This window comes from Vidua chalybeata, chromosome 13, assembly GCF_026979565.1.
Source record: "Vidua chalybeata isolate OUT-0048 chromosome 13, bVidCha1 merged haplotype, whole genome shotgun sequence".
In the NCBI taxonomy this organism is placed as follows: domain Eukaryota; kingdom Metazoa; phylum Chordata; class Aves; order Passeriformes; family Viduidae; genus Vidua; species Vidua chalybeata.
Genome location: NC_071542.1, coordinates 20,752,060 through 20,778,183, shown reverse-complemented (window position 1 = coordinate 20,778,183; position 26,124 = coordinate 20,752,060). Strand labels below are relative to the sequence as shown.

Here is a 26,124-nt window from a genome sequence, read left to right as displayed (position 1 = left end):
TCTCCTCAGTCTTCATCCCATAAATAACACCTTCCTGACTGAGAGTCCTGTCCTGGACAGGACATTAAAGGTGACAGGTGTGTGTAGATACAGCAGATGTTCAGTACTGCCCCATACACCTATTAGCACAGTGTGCCCCAGTCCATCCAACAGAGAGGGGGAAGATCCTAAGAAAACTCCTTCCTCATCACCAGAGGTTTTCCTTTAGAACCAGCACATTTTAAGAGTAACGAAGCAGAACAAATGGATGCCCAAAAGAAAAGAAAGACCTTTGCAAAAGCTGCTGCTGTCATCTGAACTCTCCCCTCGTCCGAGGCGTAGATCTTGAGATCATGGCGGTAAGTGCTGTGCAGCCTGAGCAAGCCACAGCCAGGGAAACCAGCATAATCACCTGGAACCAAGGACAACTCAAAATTCATATTCTCACACCTGCAAAATTATCACCTGAATATACTGGTTTAGACAAACAAACTTTATTGTAGTAACAAAGTTATGTAGAGAATTAGTCACTTGCATAGGCAGCACTTATGCAGCTCCAAAATAGACAGTTCTAGCTATACACAAGGACTAGAAATGTAGCAAAGTCTTTGCTTAACGTGAGAAAGTTCATTTTGAGTTAAAAAATGAGCATTCACCAGCCAAGTCTAATGCTGCCCAAATTCTGCAGCAAATTCTACTGAACACCCTGTAGTAGTTCTGATAGCCTGAATACCCTGGTGCAGAATGAAGATGCACAAAAAAAAATATCACTTCCTTCTGCTTGTTTTCTGCATGAGAGCAGGTCCTGCAGCCCTCAGAACTGCAGGGAGGGCGGTTCAGCAGGGAAGTTTCCAAAGCAGATCCTGTACAGCTACAATTACCTCATGGCACAAATTGCCAGTTTATTTCGCATGTCTGAGTCAACCACAAGAGTCAGATCAGTAATGGAGGAAAGTAACTCATGAAGCTCGCGAGTCTGACTTCCAAAGACAGTGCAGTGGTCACTATTTGCTGCTACCTGGAATCCCAGGGCAATTCTGCACAGTACCCAGTCACATTGTGTGACAAGACAGGAACACTTCTCCCAGCTCGGAGCTCACAACTCAGAGAAACACCCTGACAGACAGGCACCAGCCAGAAGTCACATGTATGTCTTGGGAAAGCTGCCAGGCACCAAATGCTACCCAGGAACACAGTACTTCCCTGCAAAACAAGATCTCTTCCTCTGCATGAATGACCACATGGAGCAGAAGTCTACAAAGCTGTTGTTCAGAATGACTCTCATCTAAGCACAGGGGTCACTTCCCTGTAGGAAGTTATCAGGTTAGTTAAGCATTATTTCCCTTTGTGAATCCATGCTGACTACTCACAGTCACCTGCATCTATTCATGTGCCCAGGAATGATCTCCAGGATTAGCTGCTCCATTACCAGCTCAGAGACTGTGCTGAAGCTGACCTGGCTGCAGTTCCCTAGGCCCTCCTTCTTGTCAGTTTTGAAGCTAGGAGCAACACTTCCTCTCCTGCAGTCCTCAGGCACCTCCCTCAATCCCCAGAGCCTTTCAAAGAGAATCCTTGAAGGGACACCTGCCTGCTCCCTTGGCACTGTGGGTGCAGCCCGTCAGGGCCCTTGAGTTCACGTATGTCCAGCTTGCTTAAGACCTGATTCTTTTCCACCAAAAGTAACTCTTTCTTATTCTAGAAGGAAATCTTCTCCAATCCAATTTAAATTTGCTTAATTAATTTGAAATGTAATTAATTAAATTGAATTAATTAAACTTACAAGTCAAAGACAAGCATATCCATTACTGGGCTCACTGGATCAATCCAGTATATTACTCCTGACTCAAAGGCAATCTCAGCATTTGGTATTTTTTCCCTATCAGCTCTTGTTGATTTATGTGCATGTTAGATGCTTTTTAGCGTCTAACCCTGGTGCAGAAAATATGGAGAAGTTACCTCCCTATTCTCCTGTCTCAGGGCAGAATTATCTGTGTTCCAAGACAGATCTCTGTTCTCTACATTTGACCTTAATTCCTTTTTAACCATTCATAAATTTTGTATTTGCTGCATCAGAATGTACCCTATTAGAACCACATGTCTTTCTTGAACCCTGGCACATTATGTAAAGAAAGCTGCTGCGTTCCAAGACATACTGAAATTTAACAGCAGACCTCTCGGGTCAGCTTAGGGATCTTTGGGTGCAAAACCCACCTGATTTTTTTATCCCTGCCATGCCAACTCAAAAGAACAAAAACCAATCCCAGGGGCTGTATACAGCCACAGATGCCTGAGCAGCCCTCACCTGGACTGGGCAGCCTGGCATCCATGGGGCAGGACCAGAGGTACCTGGCCAAACTCACCTTGGCCTCCAGGATACATGCAGCGAAAGGCCCGCCCCAGCTCCTCAGCCTGGACTCTTCCTGCTGGGGTCAGCTCTCCACCCCACTTAAGCACCAGGAGAAGGGAGGGGGAGGACTCTCTGCGAGCTTCTAGGAGACAAACAGGTATTCACCACATCAGAGCTCATATCTGAGCTTGCAGAGGGAGAGGACGGGAGGAAGAAGAGTTTGTCATCAGCACCTTGCAGAGTGCTCTCAACACAAGCCTGACCCAAACTCCCCATGAAACAAATCAGCAAGAAGGAAATTCAGAGTCACTACTTTTTGAAGGTATAGGCTGACATTCACAAAACTGAAGTGCAAGCCCTGTTGAGCCAGCCCGGGTGTACTGGCATCCCTCCAATCCTTCCTACGATGTGAGCAAAGATAAGATACGGGTCACCAATTCTGCTTGCATGTCCAGAGGCTTATACAGGTAGGGTAGCTGCACTCACACCTGAACTCTGAGCTTAAAGATCAGGTTTCTTTACCTTCATCTTCACTTGCAGCTTTTGGATGTCCATGAGGCAGATAGGTCAACTGAACTTTACGGTTAATGCCAGAAAAATGTCCATACCTGTCACAAGGGATGGAGAAAAAAAAAACTGAAACAAATCACTCCACAACTGCACCCAACCTTTGCCCCGAGGCCCCCAGGCAGTATACAGCAGAAGTACAGCACAAGCAAGAGAGTTTCTGCTACAACACCCACAGCCATGGAACATGACTTTTGTCATCTCCCTGTGACCCAGCATAGACCCCCACAAAAAGCCAAACAGCTCCCTCAAACAAAATTCAAAGATCCATTCCCTTGCTCTTCTACCAAGAGCACTCTACGCTGTCATTCCTCACTAGGACTTTATCTACATCTTTAACAAGTGGATTAATGAGATCACAGAAAAAAACACTCTGACAGATGCTTTGAGGATAACCATGTTTCCAATGAGCAGCAAGAGCAGAGGAGGAAGTCACAGCAAAAAGTCCTCCTCTGTGCTCCAGAGACATGGCCTGAACACAGATGGTGGCTCTGTGTGCCATAGCTAGCTGCAGTCCTCAGAGGAACCCTGTTTTGTTTAGAAGTTGTCAATACCACCTTATTTTCATTTTGACTGTACAAAACCTCAGAGGACACAAACATCTTTTCATGTTTTCCGAGCTCCTTTTTGCTAAACTTTTGGCACTAGGACAACTTTATTTAAAACAAGTTTTATTCCAATTATATCAAAATGCTTCATATCAACATGGCCCTTCCAGGACCCCAGTTCCTCTCCTGCAGCCAAGAAAGCTCGGTTTTGTCTCAAGTTCTTTAGCCAAACACCAGACACACTTGGGACAAGGATTAGCAGGGTTTTGATGTCAAGGAGAAAAACTGAGGGCACTTGGGTGCTATAGTCTAGTTGAGGTGTTAGGGCAAAAGTTGGACTTGATGATCTTGGAGGTCTCTTCCAACCTCATTGTTCTGTGACTCTGTGATTCTATGGTGCTTTTCATGTACAGCTACTAACAGGGGACAGAGGAGACCCCAATCTCTGCACACCAGCTGGCCAGGACACCAGCAGCACAGCTGGTTTCCATATCACATGCTCTGAGGCAAACCCACAGTGCCCCGAGATAGGGATGCTTACATCTCCAAGACACTCTTCAGCTGTTCCAGTTTGGATTTCCTCTCCTCAATTTCACAATCACTGTGGGTTCCCAGCTCCACCACAAGCTCCCGTGCAATATCCAGCACTTCCTGTTGGAAAGCGGAGAGCAATTGTTCCTCAGACTCACCAGTGTACTCCTGCAAGGCCTCCTAACAGCTTCACCCAGAATCAGGTCCATGCAGAGACTCCTCAGAGGCATGTCATTTCATACGACACAGCTCAGGCAGGACAAACTTTCACACTGCAGTCTGCTTCATCCCCATGCTGTACTACAGCCCTGTTGAGAACCAAGCAGGTACCTCCAATTGCCCCACTCCCTAGCACAGACCCATCTGTCACCAGAGGCAACCACAGCTGGTGGGCAAGCCGCATCAGGTCATGTCCATCCTACAGTGTGCGCATCAGGCAGCGGAAGTTTCCGTTCTACTTTCCTGCTGCCACCCAGCTGAGTCTGAGACAGAGAGCATCTGTGTGACAGACTGTTGCCCTTTTGGAGGTTTGCACCCTCCCAAAGAATTGCCTTACACCAGGATCTGTATTACCTGCATATCCCACCCAGTAACCCCAGAATGAACTTCCTCACCTGTAGCTGCTCTGGTTTCTTCAGCTTCAACTTCCCTGTCTTGTAACCATCATATTTCTCAAATAATTCAAAGAACCTGAACAGACAAGAAAGAATGCTGATCCATTTTCTGCTGTTTCAATAATACAAGGAGGGTCATTCCTACATGTGCATTTAGTCTCTATTCTTCAGGGAGAACAAGCAGGCTGCTAGCTCTTCCTTGTGTGTCAAAAATTCTGAAAAACAAGTGTTTTTCAAAATACAACCAGTAAGCAGATACTAGCTTTCCATTTAGTGGGGCACTTCCCTTTTCAGCACCTACCACACCTTCACTTTCCCTTCCAGTGTTCACACAGAAGGTGTCAGGATCCTTGTGGGGAAAGGAGGCTCTCTCAACTGGTCAGAAAGCATTTGCTTGGATGGGCCAGGAAAAATATTGCCTCCTATGCACTCAGCCCTCTGCTCCTGCTTCTAGTTTAGAGAATAGGCCCTCATCCCTTCCCAAAAGCACAGCACCTTTTTCCCTTGGCTCTTACCGGGGATGTTTCACTTCCATCTTCATCTTCTGCTTTGGGGTGCGATCTCCATGACGGATGACTGCAATAACACAGCGAAGTTCCATCCTGGGGAAACACAAGATGACAAATGTGCCCTTACACTCCAGAACTACACTAGGAAGTAGCTTCCCATTGTTCTTTCAGTTCCATTCTTCTGACAGCAGGGGTAGAATTTCTCCCAGACTAAACCAGACACAAGTGTCACAGCTGCAAAGGGAGTCAGAACTCTGCAGACACTACTAAGTTGAGCGGCTTCATACCAGTGTACAAGTGTGCTGAGGATCAGAAAGAAACTTTTGCCTTTGATCTTCTAGCCTTATGTGCTAGAAAACTAGTAAGGCCAAAGGTATCAAATGAGGGGCTGCCAAGCATATGGGTAATTATGAATATTTCAGCTAAGTGTTTCCATATATTTCACTGGTAGCTCAACATGCACTTTCTCCATGTAGCAGCCAGCTACAGCATCTGTTCTGATTTGTTTCCTGTCCTGATGAAGAATTTGGACCTCTGAAAGCCATGTAAGCAGTTTCTGTAATTTCTTCAGTTACTGCTCATCTGCATTCATCAAACCTACAAATTTCAGGGTTGCAAGCAGCACAGCAGCTGGAGGATGCCATGCTGTTAGTGGTGTCAGGCCCTTGGACAGGGTTTTTCACACTTTGTCCCTCATGCAGTCATCACTGGCATCCTTTGAGAAGATGGCAGGTACTCACATGGTGCCTGAAGTTGTGGGGACAATGGGGATGTCTTCTGCCTCTGTTGGGATGGACCAGGGGATATGAAACTGGGGAGCCAACTCCCTCATGATTATATTTCTGGAAGAAATCAAAATACAACACTCACAAGAAAATCCATTCCCTTGGTTCTCCACCTCCTCCTTAGCAGTCCTGCTGAAAGATGTGAAGAGAGCCTCACTTTCATTGCAGAGACACCTATCACACTGTGGGCTAGTTAGGGCACCCCAAAGGGGTACCAGTTTCCCTAACATCACCAACACCACAACTGGGCTTAGCACACAATGAAAAGTCCTGGAAGATACATCTAGCTGTAGACAAAGACAGCTAATGTCAGTGCAGGCAGGAGCTCCAGGGCTTGAAAATAACCCGTTCCTCCAACAGCCAAGCTTTCACCTGCTGAGCAAATGACTCACATGAACCACTTGCAGACTTCTCTGACATACTGACCAAGACTTCACGTTTCATTTTACTTTGCAATGAGTTACCTTACCACCTTATCAAAACTCAGACTGTTCATACCCAAGGATTTTGGCACAGTCATCATAATACTTCATGGAGTTCTTCACAAAGCTGAAGCCGTTCACATCACAAACAAAGGAGTGGCCGTTGGCCCGCAGGAGGTCGAACCCACACACGGTTTGCTGCAGGAGGAAGCAGAGGATATGGGAATTAGGCACACAGGAAGGAAGCAGTGGGGGACAGCAGCGACCCTGCCAGCGGGGCATACACAGACACAGCCAACACTGCCCAGTTCAGCCCTGCTGATGCTGCAGCCATCCCCCCCTCCATGCCCACCTCACAAGCCTAGAACAAGTGTGAAGACACACTTTAACCCCTTACTGCTGAACCAAAGGCCCTAACTACCAGCCCCCAAATGAAGCCACCACAGCCAACCCCTGACTTCCCAGAGCTCTAAAGACCTGAAACAGAGCAGCTCCTGGATCCTTTCAAATCCAATAATTTTGAACCAGACTGACAAGCACGGACAAGAACTGCTGCAGGCAAAGACACCCATCACTAAATGGAAAAGGCTACAAGGTAGAAAAGAGACCAAATCTGCATCAGCCCAACTGCATGGGGTGCCAGTTGCAGTAGAGCAGGAACAAGGAGTCCAGTGCTTCTTCCACTGACACTGCTGAACATGTCATAGAACCATACCTGGACTCTTACTCACTCTAGCCAATTGTAAAATAAAATATGAATTTGCACCAGAGTCATATTTTAAAAACCCAAGAACTTAAAAAAACAAAACCAGACAAACAAAAAGCCTAAACAAACAACAAAAAAACAAACACAAGTACCAAAATACACAACGAAAAGAAAAAAAAAAAAACAAAAACAAAAACAAAAAAAAAAAAAAAAAAAAAAAAAAAACCAAAAAAAAAAAAACAAAAAAAAAACAAGAAAGACTAAATTTTCCACATAAACAAAAGCAGGAAATAGTCAAGACAGGATGAGCACAGGTCAGATAGAGAGCAGCATGCTCAGGATCCAGCATTAAATGCTCAGATGTATGTGGGACACCAGGCACCTACCAGCCCAGAGGGCAATTGCTGCAGGCGTTCTTGCCTTCCCAGTCACCTCTGCCCAGCAAAGTGCCACAGCCACCAGGACCAACAACTGGCATTAGGCATGGAGGACTGCCATGCCTGAGACAAGCCAGGATGACAAGTTTTAACACCAACTCTGACACATATCAGACATTTGTGGAGTCCTGCTTGCACAGGAAAAAAAATACAGACCTTAAAGGCTACGCAGACTTTACGGGCAACGAGTTTCTCCATGGCAGTCAGCATGACTGGGTAACGAATTTCCTTCCCTTCACTGTCCCGTTCCACCTTCCCGTCCAAAGCAGGGGATTTGCGAGCCTCTGCATGGGCATAGTCCGGCCCAACAGTGTACACCTGGAATTAGAGTGAGTACACCTGACATAGCCACCAAGGCTAACTGCAGCTTCCAGAAGGTATTTCTGCTGCAGACACAGAAAAGAAGATGAGATGGTGTCACACATTCCTCCTGGTGTGATCTACAGAGCATCCGCTCCCCACTTTGGGGCTGAAACTGCGCAGTCAGCACCTCAAAGCTTAAAAGGCACATTCCAGAGCCTAAGTAGGACTAAGCAGAACTGCTGAACCTTCAGCTCCCCCAGGCCTGACAAAGGAAGGCACCATTCCAGGTTTTTCCTCACCTTTACATCAGTGCCATCCGTAGGCATGAACTCCTCATAAATATAGGAGCCCGTCTTCCTCACACTGCTCTCTGGGGAGTACACACTGCTCCGGCTGCCAATCTGAAAGCACAGAATAAACACCTCAGGAAAGACCACAGGGATCCTTTTCTTACATGGAAGCAGAAAAGCAGAAGTTTCATCCCATATGTAGAGAATTTTAGCAAACTTAATGGATTAGCATCTCAGGCCCCCCAGATGTTGCAGCACACTTATTTATGGAGGACAAAAGAGACCAAAATGTAGGCAGCAGGTATGTAATTTTCCAGGCTTTAAAGAGGAGAAAAGTTATTATAGACCATTAATTTGTCTCGAATCACTTCAAGGATATGGAACAAAAAAAAGTGAACAAAGACCTACAAAGTAAGGAGCCTAACTAATATGCAAATAAAAATAAATTATGACAGGTGATAATCCAACTAATTTAATTTCCTTCTAGGACCATGATTGATTTTATCGACATCGAGGATGACATTGTTTTCATTTTTAGGAAAACTTTGGATATAACCTCAGGAGGCTTAGTAAGACTTTGGATATAACCTCAAGAGGCATACCTGTATCTTACCTAAGGGAACAATCATTTTAGGATTATTCATGCCAGATGTGTAACTGACTGGAAAAAAGATGTATCACAGCTATAACTGTTCACTGGCAAAGTGGGGGAAGCGAGTAAGGGCAGATTTCCTGTGGAATCTAGGAATAAATACTGCTTTTATCACGTGTGCAAGCTGCACTAAATGGGAAGGGCAAGAATTATGTTAAATGGCAGGAATCTAGGTTTTTTGAAAAACTTATCTTGATAAACCCAGGAGAAATCAGCATGCAATTCAGAAAGGGACACAGTGCTCCATGACTGCAGGATAAAGGTCACCAAGAGGATGGGGAAGGTGAAGTCACCACTACCACTAAAATACGTCCTTCTGTGGTTCCCAGGTAGATGCGGTTGGACTAAATGTTCTAAGAAGGTCTAAATTCCCCTACACAAAACTTTCCTTTCCCCTTCACCTGCCCCGACACTCCTTCCTGAGGCCACATGGGTCTCAGATCTGTTGGTTCCAACACCAGCTCTGGAGACCCCTCCTCACCTTACGGAAGAGCCGCTGGCTGCCCCCTCCTGCTGATGTCGGGTAGTAAATGTACACGTTGTGGTCTTCAGCACTGACTGGCTTCTCCACAAATGGCTTTGGGAACACAGCCCCGTTTACCTCCACATGGTCCTCTCCTTCCACCAAGTTGCACTCTGAAGACAGAGCACAGCAGCAGCACATCAGGAAAGGTGAGACAGTTCTAGTGAAGAGCCACAGCCCCTCCCAGGCCATCAGTTTGTTTTGCTTCTGGGACCTTTGCCCATAAAAAAACCCAAGAGACTAATGAGCCAGGCTTCTTTAAGGTGCCTGCCAGTATCTGTCCTCTGCAGACTATCTTAAATAGCAGAGCCTGGGGAAATGGCTTTCAGTAGAAGTTGGACACTGACCTTCTGGTCTGTCAGGATCTCGATTGAGCACAGCATAGCGGGGCAGGTCTATTCCCTCTTCTTGAAGGATCCGATACACTTCACGCCTGTAGAGGACAGAAGCAGTGTCAGAAGAGTTTAGAAGGTCCTCAGTATACACCAAGGGAAAGACTTCACTTCCACTGATGAAGAACACAGTCAGATGAACACAAAAAAGCATCAAGACAGACTGCAGGTACTTCTCAGCATATGCTCTCTGGACGAGTCCTGCAGGCTATAGAGTTTGTCTCAGTCCTGCTCTGGACACAGGTGCCCCAGAGTAAATATCTACCCGGCCTAAACATGGACACTCAATTATTAGCATGTACCCAAAGCACAGCAGCACATCCAGTACATACCACCTGCCCAGACCCGCCCTCTTGGAGAGTGTCCTGTCATGCCAAGCTGTCCAGTGCCCAGGCCTGGCAGAAGCGGCAGGAGCCTTCTTTCATCTTGTGTCAAGGGGCAAACCCCAGTTCTTTCACTAGTTACACCCTGGGATGCCTGCCTGCACCACATAACACTGCTCACCACCACAAAGACAGGGCAGGAGGTTTAGGATCTGTTAGGAGCCCTACTCACACACAGCCAAAGCAGCCTGGGTATATGGGCTCAAGTATGTGGCTGGTGGTGGCCTCTACCAACAGATGACTGAGAAACCTCATGTGTCTGACCAACACAGGTTCCACAGATTCTGACCCAGCCTTGCTCCCAGTTCCTGACCCAGAGCCCCGTCTCACCACTTGGCTCTCCTGATTAGAGACTAGTCTTTTTGCTTTAGTCATGGCAGCCTTGTTCTGTGAGAACTCTTCCACTCCCTACATCCCAACCACTCCTTACAAGATATTTACACCAGAAAAGAAAGCATGATTTTACATGGTCTCAATGGTTCTACCCTCAAAGCCATTCCCCTCCATGCTTTGGAGAAACCCCAAAAAGCCACTGCTGAGGTCCCCTTCCTCCTCATCTCACTCCTTTGTGACCAGAAAAATTAAGATTCCACAGCATGCTGAGAAGAATCAGAGGAAGAGGGAAGGGGCTTTAGCAGCTCACAGACACCCACCTGTCCTGGATGTAATACTGCATATCAAGGTCGTTGATCAGAAACGGTTTGCACAGCTTGGCATAAGCAACTGCCTTATCCAGGGGGAATCCTGAAATACAGGGTGAGGACAGAGGGGAAGGCTGAAAGGAAACTCCCTTGCCCACAAGCTCAAGCAGGCTAAGGACTGCTACAGATGTGTTACCTTTGGAGTGGAAGGATATCAGGCAGTCACAAGAGGGCCAGTTTTCCACCGGTTCGTTCAGAATAACATCTTCCCCCATGATCACCACTGTGATGTACTCAAACTTGCACAGACGTTCCAGAATCTGTGTCATGGGCTTTGACTTGGACTTTTTGGTCATGGCACAGATTCCCACCACGATCTGCCGCTCTGGAGGCTGACAGAGGGGAAGACAGAGGTCAGTTTAGTAGCATTTAATATAACACTGAATAGGGGCCAAAAGCAGTCAGGAGGTGGAGATCATTTTTTCTGCATCCTGTTCCTGAAGGTTACAGAAAAAATGAATGTTTTCTCTCTGCAGAGACACCTTTGCCCTTTTCACAGGTGCCAGAGTTTTCCCCAAAAATTTCCCTGGTGAAACAAAGATTTACAGGAGTGTCAGGTCAAGTCTCCAGAACAAAGAAATACACTATTTTTCCCAAATCAGACCTGCAAGCAAAGAAGCTAGATTTCCTGAGGCAGTGAGTACGGCAGCATGACGTAATGTGTCCTGTCATAAATGCCACTGCTGTGTCCCATGGCTGTGCCACACAGCATGGTGCTGTGTCCCCTGCAGTCCCAGCAGTAATCATGCAAAACCTGGCTGAGACCCAGGGATTCTGTACAGGTGCTCCAGCCCAGAATGCTGGGACCTCCTTACCGACTCCTCCTCTTCATCATCTTCAAAGAAATCTGTTTCATCTGTCTTCATGTTTGATCCCAGAAATTCTGTCTCATCATCTCTGGAACCGACAACAAACCTGGGAGCAGAGTTCTCTCCCTCACTGGGGGTCGTCAGGGACGACATTGCAGCCTTGCTGGCCGACCATCCCGCTCTGGAATTACAGTGTGCAAAAGGGAGAGAGGTCAATGCAGGGTGATCCCAGGGCCAGCTGCATGATGGAAGCAAATGGTGGTGGGGAGGGCAGGGACTGATCTGGCATGAGGGAACCCAGGGATAGTGCTGCCCAGCACAAAAAGAGGGAACAGGAAGACACTCTCAGTGTGGGAGGGGATCTGGAATTCTGGATAATTTTAGATAAGCAGCTCCATTTTGCAATTAACCCCCTTGCACTGGGAAAGTGTCACCACCAGCACTGAAATCATGTAACCCTTACAGTGATGCATGTCCAACCGCTGCCTAAATCATGGACAGGGACAGGGGACACTCTTGCAGACTCATATGCCCAACAACATCAACTGGGACTCCTGAAGTCAGGATAAAGCTCAGGTCAGTGACAGTGATTTTCCAATTGCCAATTTTCATCCTTTCAGCTCAAGAAGACCTACAGTAACAGAGAGAACAGTTTGAGAGGAGCAGGAGTTTTCAGGGAGGAGGAAAAACAAGTGAAAACTCTATGGCAGGGAAAGAGGACACAGAGGGAGCATCAGCAACATTTTGGGTTGCAGGTCCAGATGTCTGGGTTTGCAAACTGGCATAGAATACACCAAGTTGGAAGGGATCCATCAAGATTTGAGTCCAGTTCCTGGCCCTGTTCAGACATCCCAAGAACCCCACCATGTGCCTGAGAGCATTGTCCACAGGCTTCTTGAACTTAGACAGGATGCTGCGACCAGTGCAGAGTGGAACAATCACCTCCTCTGCCAGCTGCTGAATATATGCTATGAGTTAGAAATGCCAGTAAAGGAGTATGTCCTCCACTGTCACCTACAAAAGCAGCACTGCCTGCCTCAGAGGGGACAGAGTCTGAACACACCATTCAGCTGACCTGTACCTGCCAAGGACACAGCTGTTCACCGTTGACCTAATCTCCACCCACAGCGTCAAGCAGGTATCTTTCACTGTGCTTTTCTTTATTATAAAGTAGCCAAAACATTCCTCCTGCATAAGGATCCACTGCTGGATCCACTGGGGGAGCAGACATCAACCCCACAAAAACCACACAGGGGGCACAGCAAGCCTGGACTTTGTACATATCACACCAAGGATGATCTCCTCCATCTTAGTCCCATGCACCCAGCCCAGTGCTGCTGCTGCCACAAAATCCTCAAAGCACAGCACACATCTGGCACTGAAATTCAGTCAGCACGAGTCAGAGCTGATACTCACCATCAGTGCTTGCTGCTAGTGGGAGGAACAGTGCTGGAGGATCAGGCTGTAGAGGTATTTACTGTGCACTCCACATAGCCCTGCTATCTCCAGAGGAGGACAAGAGTTGCATTCCCAACATACTCAGGAACCATTTTCATGCCTGTGTCCTGCTGCCTCAGCACATCAGTGCAGAATGAGCCCTTAGCAGGTACACTATCAGCTTGATGGCTGATGATTTAATGAAGTGAAGCAAATCATGCAAAAGGAGGAGGAGGGTTATTTTCTCCAATCCCTTACTCTTCCCTCCCTCCTGGAAAAAAAACAGATCAAGCAGCAGGAAAACCTTTGCCCTAAGAACTCAGAAAGCAACAACTTCTCTATATTCCTCCTCCTATCCCAGAGAAAAAGCCTCTTCCTTGCTCTATAGCTCTGTTTCAAGGCCATGACATACCATAGTCACATCAGGTAAAAACTCAGAGCCTCACTGAAGCTGACAGCCACTGATAGCACAGGCCTGCCCATGATGTTAATAAGGAAAGCCTCATGATTTCAGGTGTGGGGGGAGGGTTAACCAGAACCTTTTTCTAGCATTCTTAAAAGCAGATTCCTTACCGTAGACTTATACCAAGCAACTACAGACTCTTGATGAAACAGAACTTTTAGCTACAGGCATAACTAAGGCATTAAAAACTCAGACTGTTGCTCTTAAATGGACACAGGCAAGTGGAGTTCTATTCTGGTATCTAAGGACAGTGACAGGAAGTTTGCCCACCACACCTGAGCCAGCTCTAGTGTTGAACTGACACAGGGCTCATATGCCAGCAGGGTGGCAATTGCCATCATGGAACCCTTACAGGTTCCTGCACAGCACACAGCCCACACTTTTCACACCAACCATAGCATGCTGGTGGTTCTGTCCCCGCTGTCTGCTGAGCTAACTGCTCATGGAAGCCACACATTTCAGCCAGTTACAGTCACTGAGAGTGCTATGGGCCTCAGCTCTCACTAATCACTGCAAGAAAATTCAGTGTTGAGTTAATGCTGCTGACTGTGTCATCCAAGGGAGACAAGAGCACTAATGCAGCTCTGGCAAATACACACAAAAGGTAAATGATTCTGGCTTTGAGTCAGAATATCCAGGCTTGGTAGTCCTGTCACAGATACAGGAGGAGTACATGCCAGCCGCTGCAGCTGAAGACTTTCCTGCTGCACTTCCAAGAAGGGAAGCTGTGATCTGCTGCACAGTCATACCAAAGGTTACCAAAATTACTCAATCAGCAGTCCAAATCTGCTGACACACAACCCTATATGGAGCCACAGACCTTGCCTCTGATGGCCTGGGACTGTTTCAGCTCCCTAGGTTGCCCTGTATTAGAGATAAGAAACGATACAGAAAATTGTTTTCCTGTTCCCCAGCATATCATTCTGGTGCTGTTCAGATAAGGCTGCTCACAAAGTAAAGAAATTCTTCCTGCCCTGCTTCTGAGGTACCAGACATTTAAGGTGTGAAGGTGTGATTAGGTCTTGTATTAAGTTTGTACTCAGTGTGGCATTAACCAACCAAAGAGTGGGCTTGCACGTCAGGATTTTGTTTCATTTCAGATTTTAAACAAAAGGTGCAGATGCAGTCTCTGTAGTGCTGGGCTGACTGACAGGAACATGACTTATCATATTGTCAGTGGCAGGAATTTGGGATTACCCTGGCAAGCAGAAAGCCAGCAAGCGTGATCCAACTTAGAGACCCACAGCCTAGCCAAGCCAGGTCAAGTACATGCAGGATAATGACTTCTAAAAATACACATAGCTGGCATTTTAAAACACTTATGCTGGCAATGTCTTGTAGAAATACCTGAAAATACTGATGGCCTTACAACCAATCAACCAACCAGTCCAAAAAAAACCAACCCTGAAAGCTTAGGCCCTGAGCAGTGAAGGACCTTTGCATGCATGACCACTAACACACTTCTGCATGACCAGTGACACACGGAGAGTTACTTCCACTGTTACAAGGGCTGTTTGCATTAAGGTTAATTCCGTACTTTAAAATGGCGAAAGCTGTGCTCATATCATGGGCACTTAATTCTTCAGAACAGAACCATCACCTATTCTAGGGTTAATAATTAAAACTATTTGGACACGGTGTATCAGAGAAATCCCTCTGTTCTGGTAACACAGGCATTCAAGGCGTTCACAGCCAGGAAGCTGAAGTCAAGTTCAGTCGATCCAAGCGGCGCCTTCAGGCCGGCGGAACACAGCGAGAGCCGCAAAGGCGGAGGGCGGAGCGGAGCATCGAGGCGATCCCTCCGTTTGCCCCGCACACCGAACAGGGCGTGCCGCGCACAGCGGCGAGACCCGTCCGTGTCTTACATTGCTTATAACGAAATATTTAATCAGACTCGTGAGACCTCTGTAAAGCGTGAAACTCCTCAGCACCGGGAACTCCTCCGACACGGTGGCTGCCACTGAGGGTTTACTGCGGGAGGCCGCTGCCGCTCTACCCCGCGCACACCGTGGCGGCTTCACAAACACCGGCCTGCCAGGCTTGGGAGAGACAGCGGCCCCGGAGAGCGGGGCAGAGGCAGAGAGGCCAGGACAGGGCCGGGAGAGCGGCGCGACCTCAAGCAGCCCCGCAAAGGGCGAGCCGCCGCTGCCCGGAGAGCGGGCAGCACCGGCACCGCGCCGGCACGCACAGGCCCCGAGCGGCCTGGACGAGCCTCGCCCGCCGCTGCGCCCGAGTCGGGCGGAGCTCCCGCGCCGCGGGAGGCCGAACCCCGGGCCCGGCAGGCACAGGCGAGTGGCGGCGGCAGCGAGCCGCGGGAGCGGCATGGGACCGGGTCGCGCCTCGCCGTAGCGCCGCCGCTGCCGTCCACCCGGCGCTCCCAGACAGCCGCCGACTAACAGGGCCCGGCAGCGGCGCGATCGGCCGCCCTACCCCTCCCCGACTTGCGCTTCTCTTCGCTTCCCGACCCGGCCCCGGCCCCGGCCCTGGCCCCTCGGCCGCCCCTGCCCCCTCCGGCGGCAGCAGGGGGCGCCACGCCAGGCGCCGCCATTTCGCTGCGCTCACCTGCGGCCTCCGAGCGCACCCTGCGCTGCGGGCGCTGCCGCCGGCCAATCAGCGTCTGCTGACGGCCGTAGGCAGCCAATTGGCGCGGAGGAGGCGGGCCGGCCGGGCCGCGAGCGGGCACGGCACGGCGGCCCCTGGCGGCGGCGGCGGGACCTGCCGCGCGCCCAGGCGCGCCGCGCGCACGTGGGCGCGGGCCCTGCGCCGGGCCCGTGCTGGAACGGCAAGCGCGCGGCTGCACCGGGCGGGACACGCGCCCGGAGCGGCCCTACCGGGCTGGGCCCGCGGTTCTACCCTACGGCCACTTTCCATGTGCCGGAGCAGCGCAGCTGTGTGCCAGCAGTTCCCGTCCCTCGGGGGTCTGCGGTAGCGAACGCAGCGCACTTCCTGGCCCGCTGATACGGCCCCGTCGGCGTGGCGGGCACTGCGGGAGGGCTGGTGACCGCCGAGAACAGGCCCCCGACTCCGCGACCCATCGCGGGCCGCATCCCGTCGAGGAGCTGCGGTCGCCGCTCCCGGCTTCGGGTGGACAAACTTTGACCCGGCCGCGCCCGCCCGCCCCAGGGCGCGGCGAGGGGCTCCGAGGTGTGGGTCCCGCAGCGGAGCCGGCCCGTGTCGGCGCAGCCGCCCCTCCGGCGCTGTCCGGCGAGCGGTGCTGAAAGCGGCGGCGGCCTCGGTGGGGCGGGGCGGGGCGGGGCACCAAGCAGGTGGCGGTGCCGCCAGGCCCCCCCGTGCCCCGCCGGCTCCCCGCCCCCCGCGCGCCCCGCCGCCGTTCCCGTTCCCATTCCCGTTCCCATTCCCCTCACGTCCGCTGCCCGCCCCGGCGCGCTTGCTCCGCCGCTCCGACATGGCCAGCACCTTCGCCCGCGCTCTCTCCGCTCGCCGCTCCGCCGGCCTCCTGGCCATGGTGGGCGCCGGCTCTCTCGCCGCCGGCTTCCTACTCGCCCGGGACTCGGTCAGCGCGGGCGACCGTCAGCGTCGGCGATACCCGCCCAGGTAATGTGCGCGGGCGGCGAGGGCGCACGGGCGGGGGGCGGCGGGAGGGGACGATCCCTGCGGCACCGGCACCGGCACCGGCACCGGCAGCGGCAGCGGCACCGGGGGCGGGCGCGGCGGCCGCCCCCCGGCTCGAGTCTGGGCGGCGGGTCCCGGAGCAGCTCATGGGGGCGACGCGATGGACGCTGCTCGTCCATGGCGGGAAGGACCGGGAGGCCCTGAACCAAGCCCGTCCTGCCCCGGGGCCCCGGGCCAGGAGGGGGACGGAGCGGCCGCAGGGGCTCAGCCGTGTTGGATGGATCCGCCCCGCCTCGGGCTGCTGGTCACCGTTTCCGCCGGCCCCGCGCACAAGGACACCGGCACAGCCACGGACCGGGTGCGGTCCCGCAGGAACCAGAGAGCGCGAGTCCCGGCTCTCCGGGGTTCGTCGGGGTTGCCACGGGCCCCCTTCCCGGGACCCGCGCTGGCCGGGGCTGCGGGGGCCGCCCCGGGCGCATTCCCGTGTCCGGGGGTTGGCTCTGGGCGCTGCGGTCCGGGCAGGGAGCCCCGGAGCTGCCAGCTGCCCTGGGTGGTCCCAGAGTACCAGGACAAGCCGCTGCAGCCGGGGACATGCGAGAGCGGGAGGGGACAAATGCTTGACAGTAGGACTGGGGTCCAGGGGGACTTCCCGGGATGACCGGGAGGGCAGAGATTGGGGTTGTTTGGGAGACAGCAGTGCTGGGACCGCCAGTGCCGGTGGGGACATACCCCAAGCTCGGCCCAAGAGAAGCCAGGGAGTCTTTGCCAATGTCCTGGTAGGAACAGGATGGAGCAAAGGGTCCATTTTGTCCTGCTGGCAGAACACCACGGATCTCTGTGGGAGCTGGTGTCAGAGTAGCCCCTGGCCCGACCTCATCTGGCTGTACCAGCCTTCCCACGCGCCTGCCTTTGGGACAGGGACTCCTCTATTGAAAAGAAAAGCTTTGCTGGCAGGTCCTGGCTCTTCCCTCTCTGGGCCAGCTTTTAAAGGGAGAGCTGGAGGGGCCTGTAGGTGCTGAGCAAACAGCCCCATGGGTGGATTTTGGATGACAATGAGATGTGCAGTCAGGACTTCAGGGAGGTGGGCACAGAGCTGAGCTGGGCCAAGTGGGTGCATACACGGCCACAGGCTGGCTTAGGGGTGCTTTTGAGGTAATGCTGTCTCTGCAAGAGCCCTGGCCCTATTTGCATACCCAGCGCCTGATCCCTTAAGCCAGATAAGTGTCACAGCTGCAGCACAATGCTAAGGTTCAAGCTCTAGACCAGAAGCTCTCACGTCACTCCCCTCCAAACGGCTCTTTGCTGCCCTAGGAAGCCCAGCCAGGCCAGGAGGGCCAAGTGCCTCACATTCCCACGGTTCCACTCACCATCACTTGCCCTGGCAGAGGCTGGTCCTGCCCAGTGTTTGTGCTGCCAGCCCTGAGGACCACAGAGCAGCACGCCGCCAGACAGGACTGGACGCAGTAGCTACCTGTGTCTCACAAGAGCTAGGCAGAGGAGGAACGGGGCCGGGCCAGAAGGGGAGAGGGACGTGGCGGCCACCAGCCAGTCCTTATGTGGCAACAGCTGCTTGGCTTACCACATCTTAGAAGCAGGCCAGAAAAATGAGGACTGAGTTTTCCTGCCCATCCCAATGCCAGCAGAGACTGTGCAGAGGGAAGGAGCAGGGTGGGAAGGAGGCAGCACGTTGCTGCTCCGAACACCAGCAGCTGCTGCCATCCCTGCACCAAATGCCGACAGTCAGAGTGGTGTGTTGCGGTGCTGCATTGCAGACTGGGAACTCTGGGCATGTGGAGGGCTCACAAGGAGCTGGCACTGGGGCTCTGGCAAGCTGCATTGGGCTACAGAAAGTCAGGGACAGAAATTGACTGAGTTCATAGAATTACAAAGGCCGGATGTTATTGATTATTTACCTCCCAAGAGGGGGATGTTTTCCAGCTTTCTGAACAACTGCAGAGACGCAGACATCAGGTCAGGAGGGGATGAAATCAAGGTGAGGCTGTGGCTGAGAAGCTCTAAAATGAGCCTCCTGGGGGGTTCTGTTCAGTTGGGAATGGTTTTGTGACAGTGCTGACACTTGAAAAGAACCTGGATGGAGCCCTAGGGGTGAGCTGCAATCTCTCACTCTGCAGCTGATTCCCCCGAGGATTTTGCCCCTCTAGTCTTTAAGTTAAAAACTGAGAGACATTGGCAGCAGCCCTGAGGGGTCTGAGCAACACTCTACAGCCTCCTTTCAGAAGCACTGGAGTATGGATGGCCATGCTGTGAGGGCACAGGCACTCCCACCTCAAGGAGACATGGGCACCCTGTGCCTTCTGCCAGGTGGGTCCTATGACAGGCATGGCGCCACATTTGGGCCACCATGTTGGGGCTCCCTGCCAAAGCCTCTCCAGACAAAGCCCAAGCCCCTTCCTCCCTGCGTAAGCAAGCCTCGTGCTTGGCTGCCTGCCAGCTCCCAGTTCCATGCCACGACACAGGGTCTGCTGCTCACCCCACACACCCCCACACCTCTCCAGAGGCCATGTGTGGCTAGGACTGCCTGGGCACCTCAGGCCAGTGATGCCAGGAAGGGCACTGGAGGCTGCCACATTAGAGGTGAAGAGCTGTGGGGAGGTGCAGGTAGTTGTCACTTCTGGAGAAGCTGCCCAGTCAGTAGACAATGGAGTAATAATCCCTGCTGGCTGCTGGGCAGGTCTGCTCTGGGGTCAGGCACCTGCTTGCTCAAGGGCAGAGAGGGCAGCTGCACCTTGAGGTCATGGGCAGGACAGCAGGCTGCAGTGAGCACAGGACAGCATGGGCACCACTGCTGAGTTGCACTCCTGGCAGACATCCACACTTCCAGCCTCTGCAGCTGGGCAGGAGCCCACAATACCACAGAACCGTGGAATCATAGAATCACTGAGGTTGGAAAAGACTTTTAAGATATCACTCGGTGCTGTGGCACAAAACAAAATTTTTGTGGGAATAAAACAGATGGTGCTGAAATGGCCGTAATTTTAAAAACAGCCTTGGGGACCAAAACCAAGGGGTCAAAGCAGCCCAGGTGCAGCATCATCTTGACACTATGACAGTGTACTCCTGGGCACCCTGAGCACATGGCGGGAGTGTGGTGCCACTGCCAGAGCTCTCCAGTGCCAGCCTGGACACAGCCTCCCCCAGCAGTGCTGTGGCATCACAGTGAGCGCAGCACCAGGTGCTCAGGACCTTCACCCGAGCATTACCCAGCTGGTCCTGGCAACACCCATCTGAGTTCAGGTGCTCTAGAAAGGCTGAAGAGAGGTTTTGTCCCAGTTTGCTGGCTGTGGTCTGGGGCTGTTTGGGGCGGGTGCACTCCAATCAGGTGCTCAGTCAGCACTGCAGTAGGCACAGCACCTGCAGGCAGGAGCCTGGAGTCTCAGGGTTTGGATGCTGAACCCCTCAGGGAAGGTGTAGACAGCTGTGGCAGACAGCATGCTTCAACCCATAGCAGTCTCCTGCCTGCTGGGACTAAGCTGGCTTTCCTTAGGAACCTCTACTGCTCTTGGGCATCCTCTGTCACACAGAAAGCACAACAAGTGGTCCTGGCATGCCCAGCAGCATGAGCAGTGGAGGAACCTGTCCAAGTGTCCCATTCTGATCAGCAAATGCATTTTACAAGTGTGTCACCCTGGGGAGACAGTGGCCAGCAGATGACAGGGGCAGAAGCAGTGAGGGAGGCCAGGGCAGGCTGCATCCCATGCGTGCCACGTCAGCCTCTTAGCTGGATCATCTCATCAGGGCACAGGTCTGTGTGGGTTGAAAGCAGCCCCCTCAACCCTGGGACCAGTTCTTGTCTGGAGCAAATGCCTCCTTCTGCTGGTCCAGGCAGCAGCGCTAGTGCTTCCCCACACGATGCAATGGGAGCCCTACCTCCCTTTGTTTCTGCACAGCACAGGAAGCCATGAGCAGTAGCCAAGCTGTGGGCGAAGGGCCACATTCCTTGGCCTGCAGACACAGGGGAGGAGGCAGTGGCAGCCACAGGGCTCTGCATTGCAGCACAGGATTGGTGCTGGCAGCCAGAACCAATGTCCAGTGTGAGCACTCAGCCCAAGAGCAGGAGTTGAGCACAGGGGGTGCCAGGACTTGCTTCTAGTGCTGATGTCTGACTTGCTCCCAGCAGCCAGACCTGTGCTAGCCCAGGCCTCTTTCCTCCCACATGGACACTCACCCCAAGCTATGTCACCCCCAAAGCAGGCCTCTCTCAGAAGGGTGTCCCCAGGAATGTAGGACCCCCTCCAGCCACCAGTGTGGTCTCCTGGGCTGACAAGGGCCAGTCCTGTCCCACTAAGGTGAGTGGAGGCACCCTCAAGAGAGATTTGGCCAAGGCAAGCAGGTCCTGCCTGCCAATTTCCCTGTGAGTGCAGAACAAGCACAAAGCCTGTCTAAAGTGGGAATGAGGTCAAGAGACAGCCTCCCTCTAAGCTGATTAGAGGAAAGTATCCCCCTAATACAATAAACTGCACTAGGACTGTGCTGCAGATCAGGGTCAGCCAATCTCCTGCCCCACAGCATCCGGGGGGCAGAGGTGCAGAGGTCCAGGGGTCAAGCAAGCCAGGACCCTGCAGACTGCATGTCCTGCCTCCCCTACCCGCTGCATCAGCAGGCAAGGAGCGGCCCCTTTCCATTTGAGCTGGCATTAGGGCAGCCCCAGGGAGGACAAGGGGAGTGGGACCCCCACTCTGCAGCCCAGCTGCCCTGGCAGCTCAGTGTGGGGATGGACTCACATGGCCCCACTGCTCACCCAGCAGGTTCTCCCACTTTGGGGCCCTGCTGTGTTTTTGATAAGGAGCCGCTCCCTAAGGACTGGTCCGGATTTGCCTGTGGACTCTTGGTTCAGTGCCAGCCCTGGGTTTGGATCTCACTGCCCTTGCCCTGCAAGGCCTGTAACTGCCTCCCTGCTCCCAGTTGCTGTAGATAAGCAGAGTATTTGACCCCTCCCTGAGCTCCCCTGCCCATACCTGCACCAAGAGTCTCTGTGGAGCACAGGCACAAGTGCAGGGGTCCCCTGGCCCCAAAGAACTCATTGGTGTCTCCTCCCACAGCGCTGAGTACCCTGACCTGCGGAAGCACAACAACTGCATGGCCAGCAACCTGACGCCAGCCATCTACGCCAGGCTCTGTGACAAGGCAACCCCAAATGGCTGGACCTTGGACCAGTGCATTCAGACTGGCGTCGACAACCCTGGCCATCCCTTCATCAAGACTGTGGGCATCGTAGCTGGTGATGAAGAGACCTATGAGGTGAGTGGCAGCCAGAGCCTTGCCTGCCAGCAGCCAGAGGAGTCCCAGTACCCATGGTACAACCAGCAGCCGGGGTCATTACTGCCCACCTCCTCTTGCTCAGCCTTAGCAGCTGGAGAGGCCCCTGGAAAGTCTCCACATGCTCCTGCAGGACACAGGGCTCTTTTGGAGCAGCTATTGCTGGAGCCCTGCAGCCTCCTGCTCCACTTGCCCCGTGGATTGCTGTTGCACTGCAGGACACGCTGTCCCCCATACTGGCAGTGGGGCCCTGCCAGGCTTGTGGCAGGGGCTTCATGAAGCCCTTGGTCTGCTGTACGTTGTCCCACTTGCTTCCAGGTGTTTGCCGACCTGTTTGACCCTGTGATTCAGGAGCGGCACAATGGATACAACCCCCGCACCATGAAGCACGTCACAGACCTGGACGCCACAAAGGTGCAGAAGCTGGACAGTGGTGCTGCATGCGGGTGTCCTTCCTTGGGCCTTGGGAGTAGGGCCCTGACAGCACCAGGGCCACCCCATGAGCACCCTGTGGCTCCTGTCTGTTCCAGATAAAGTTTGGCCAGTTTGATGAGCGCTATGTGCTCTCGTCTCGGGTCCGGACTGGGCGCAGCATCCGTGGCCTGAGCCTGCCGCCAGCCTGCACCCGTGCCGAGAGACGAGAGGTGGAGAAAGTGGTTGTGGATGCACTGAGTGGCCTCACCGGGGACCTGGCGGGCCGGTACTACCGCCTCAGCGAGATGACCGAGAACGAGCAACAGCAGCTCATTGATGTGAGTCCGTGCAGCTCCCAACCAGCCCCCCGGTGCATGCAGTGCCCCTTCCTGGCACTGTCTCTCTGGGAGGCTGCAGCCTCTTTTTACAGCTATGCTGTCTTCTTCAACCAGGAGCCCTGCCCTAGCAAGGCAGCCCAACAGCACAGTGCTGCTCAGCCCTCAGGAGCCAGGAGCTCTCTAAAGTCAGCCCCAGCAGCTCATGGCCACCTCTGACTCTTGACCCCATTTCCCTGCCCATGCCCAGAGGAAGGCAGGCTTGTTGCACTCAGCTGGTGCCCCACCAGCCCCTGGCACAGGGTGGGCTGTGCACCAGCAACCTTCAGCCTCCCGGGCCAGGAAGGCAAGGGGCTCCTGCCCATGGGTGCCCTGCCTGGGAGAGCCGTGGTGAATTTCCTGCATGGCAGGTGGGACCAGTGAGACAGGGAGTACTGGAACTAGTGAGGGTGCCCTGGCTCCAGCCATGCAGCCTGGGTGAGCCCATGAACTCTGCCTCCCTCCAGGACCACTTCCTCTTTGACAAGCCGGTGTCCCCGCTCCTGACAGCAGCAGGAATGGCTCGGGACTGGCCTGACGCCCGAGGGATCTGGTGAGGTTCTGCCCTGGCACTGGGCGGCAGGGCAGAAATGGGGGGGACGTACTGCTCCATCCATCTCAGCCCTGCCACCCACGTTTCCCGTGTTTGCCATGCCACAGACCCTAGCACATGGCACCAGTGCCTCTGGGCCGTGCTCACCATGGGTTCTGTGGCCTCACCTGGGAGCTCCTTGTGCATCACTGTCAGCAGTCTACTGTTCCCTACACAAACACAGCACAGTACTGGCAAAAGGGACTGTGGAGCCAGTACCAGCTGTCAATCCTGCCTGCTCTCACCATCCTGCAGCACCTTGCACTCTAAGGCTGCCAAAAACCTCAAATTGCCTTCTGCTCCCTGGGCAATCCCCAGCATTCCTCCTGGCTTCTGCACACTCTATGTGACACAAACCTACCCTGCCACGGTTGCATCTTACTGCTCCCTCCCAGCATCTTTGCACAGCCATGCAACATCCCACACTCCTGCAGAGCAGCAGCCAGCACACTTGTCCGCCCATGCCACCCTCGCTGACGCTTTACATGGAAAACATCTCCAGGGCACATACGGTTCCCAGCTCCAGCTGCACCTAACCCAGCCCTCCAGTGCACACTCCATGCCTCACAAGCCCGTTCCCACTGTCTGCATGGTGCAGGAGCCATGCTCCCGTCCCCAGTCCAGGCTGGGTCACCACCATGCTGGCACCCACCTGTGCCCAAGGCACTGGAGACAGCTCCCGTCACCAGCGGTGATACATGTGCATGGACACTGGCCCATCTCCAGGAGCATCTCCTGGCTGCCCACCCTGGTGGAGTCAGCACATGAGAACCAAGGGCAGCACTAATACCATGGTGGCAGGGGCAGAAGGAGCACAGTTGAGTGGGCAAAGGGTCTCTGCAAGCTGCCAGCACAGTCAAACACTGCCCTGTCCCTAGGCACAACCACCAGAAGAGCTTCTTGATCTGGATCAATGAGGAGGACCACACACGTGTCATCTCCATGGAGAAGGGGGGCAACATGAAGCGTGTATTTGAGCGGTTCTGCCGGGGCCTAAAGGAGGTGAGTGTCCAACAGCTTCTGCTGTGCCAGCCCCATAAACAGGCAAAGAGGAGCAGGCAGGGCTCCTGTGGTGCTGGCCCTCTGCTGGGTGCTCCTCAGCCAGGGCTGAACGACTGCTTGTGCCTCTAACTCAGGTGGAGCGGCTAATCCAGGAGCGAGGCTGGGAGTTCATGTGGAATGAGCGGCTGGGTTACATCCTGACCTGCCCCTCTAACCTGGGCACGGGGCTGCGAGCGGGTGTCCACATCAAGCTGCCACTGCTCAGTAAGGTATTACCATGGCCAGTTTTGTGGTGAGCCAGGCTAGGACTGTGGGGAGCTCAGCCACATAGGTGCAGGACAACATGGGACCCAGCCCTGGACCACGCTCAGGTTCCCCTAGGAGGCATAGGGTCCAGCTACTGCCTGCAGTCCTGGCCAGAAAGGCCCAGGTCCCAGGTGTCAGCCTGAGTCTGCTCAGGGCAGGACTCTGGGTAGGGCTGGTGACCCACTGACAGGACCCTGTGAGCAGCAGGGGCCTGCACCAGGGAGGATTTGGCTACAGAGCCCTGACTCCCTTGTTGTTCCTGCTGAGCACTGACACTTTCTGTGGGCACCAGGACAGCCGCTTCCCTAAGATCCTAGAGAACCTCCGGCTACAGAAGCGTGGGACGGGTGGTGTGGACACTGCAGCCAAAGGTGGCATCTTTGACATCTCCAACCTGGACCGTCTGGGGAAGTCAGAGGTGGGTGCCAGACAGAGCTGGGAAGGGAGGTTCTGGAATGTGTCTGCATGACGGGCCCACAGTGCCCATGCAGCCCCAGGGCCGTGTGTTGGGGCCAACATGTGGGTGCTGGGAGTGGCAGTGCCTACCCTGCATGCAGCAGGAGTGGCCAAGTGGTGTGGCTCCCAGGACAGTCCCTCAGTCACCACATCTGTGCTCCTGGTGCAGGTGGAACTGGTGCAGCTGGTGATCGATGGTGTGAACTACCTGATCGACTGTGAGCGGCGGCTGGAGAAGGGGCAGGATATCCGCATCCCCTCGCCGCTGCAGCAGTTCCGGCACTGAGGGGGCCATGGCAGCGCCAGCGCTGTGGGACCCAGGTCCCCCTGTAGCTTGTGCGATCTCTGTGCCCAGCATGTCGCTGCATCATGTAACCTACAATGCGTCAGGTCAGACCCCATAAACATGCGCTGCTGTAGCCATGGCTCAGGCTTCTTCTTGCCCCAGCACTCACCACCCCACTGACCTCCCAGCACCCTGTCCCCCTGCAGAGACAACACTCAGACTTCCCCCCCATCACAAGGCTTCACAATCACCACACATGGGCTCTGCACCCCCTGCCCCATCCCATCTACCCCGGCCACCTCCCAGCTGGTATCAGAAGTAGTGCAGCAGGGCCAGGAAGCACTGCATGGCCTCACGTCCCACACTGAGCAGCACACTCCGGAAGGTCTCCTCTGGCAAATGACGGTACTCCTGTGGGAAATGTGTCTTGAGCACCCAGGCAGTGG

General features: G+C 53.5%; 2 protein-coding genes across 8 annotated transcripts in view; one reads left to right on the top strand and one right to left on the bottom strand.

The window, feature by feature from the left end:
* Positions 1-15,975, bottom strand: part of PPIP5K1 (diphosphoinositol pentakisphosphate kinase 1) — a 43,772-nt gene extending 27,797 nt beyond the window's left edge. For 2 of the 7 annotated variants that reach the window (XM_053955207.1, XM_053955210.1), the window contains exons 1-16: positions 11,962-12,204; positions 11,505-11,679; positions 10,826-11,021; positions 10,642-10,732; positions 9,561-9,646; positions 9,172-9,326; positions 8,048-8,149; positions 7,602-7,763; positions 6,379-6,500; positions 5,836-5,937; positions 5,102-5,188; positions 4,587-4,662; positions 3,983-4,092; positions 2,849-2,934; positions 2,340-2,468; positions 270-391 (exon numbers count right to left, since the gene is read on the bottom strand). In XM_053955207.1, coding sequence (XP_053811182.1) covers positions 270-391; positions 2,340-2,468; positions 2,849-2,934; positions 3,983-4,092; positions 4,587-4,662; positions 5,102-5,188; positions 5,836-5,937; positions 6,379-6,500; positions 7,602-7,763; positions 8,048-8,149; positions 9,172-9,326; positions 9,561-9,646; positions 10,642-10,732; positions 10,826-11,021; positions 11,505-11,651 — 1,773 coding nt within the window. In that variant the 5' untranslated portion in view covers positions 11,652-11,679; positions 11,962-12,204. Of the gene's footprint in view, positions 1-269; positions 392-2,339; positions 2,469-2,848; positions 2,935-3,982; positions 4,093-4,586; positions 4,663-5,101; positions 5,189-5,835; positions 5,938-6,378; positions 6,501-7,601; positions 7,764-8,047; positions 8,150-9,171; positions 9,327-9,560; positions 9,647-10,641; positions 10,733-10,825; positions 11,022-11,504; positions 11,680-11,961; positions 12,206-15,960 lie in introns of those variants that run through there. The other 5 variants (XM_053955205.1, XM_053955211.1, XM_053955204.1 and 2 more) reach the window with 4 other exon arrangements.
* A 723-nt stretch (positions 15,976-16,698) lies between these two features.
* Positions 16,699-25,811, top strand: CKMT1A (creatine kinase, mitochondrial 1A). Its single transcript, XM_053955130.1, has 9 exons — positions 16,699-16,953; positions 22,032-22,230; positions 22,567-22,662; positions 22,779-23,000; positions 23,504-23,589; positions 24,507-24,630; positions 24,765-24,899; positions 25,229-25,354; positions 25,562-25,811. Exons 1-9 carry the CDS (start codon positions 16,805-16,807, stop codon positions 25,676-25,678), a joined length of 1,254 nt encoding a protein of 417 aa, XP_053811105.1. The 5' UTR covers positions 16,699-16,804; the 3' UTR covers positions 25,679-25,811.
* Positions 25,812-26,124: the final 313 nt, after the last annotated feature.

What these genes read in the sequence shown, in the direction of transcription:
- CKMT1A (XM_053955130.1), top strand. Translation starts at nt 16,805, where the DNA reads ATGGCCAGCACCTTCGCCCGCGCTCTCTCCGCTCGCCGCTCCGCCGGC. An exon ending in CAGACCTGGACGCCACAAAG is followed by an intron (nt 22,663 to 22,778) that starts GTGCAGAAGCTG and finishes TGTCTGTTCCAG; the next exon opens with ATAAAGTTTGGCCAGTTTGA. An exon ending in AGCAACAGCAGCTCATTGAT is followed by an intron (nt 23,001 to 23,503) that starts GTGAGTCCGTGC and finishes GCCTCCCTCCAG; the next exon opens with GACCACTTCCTCTTTGACAA.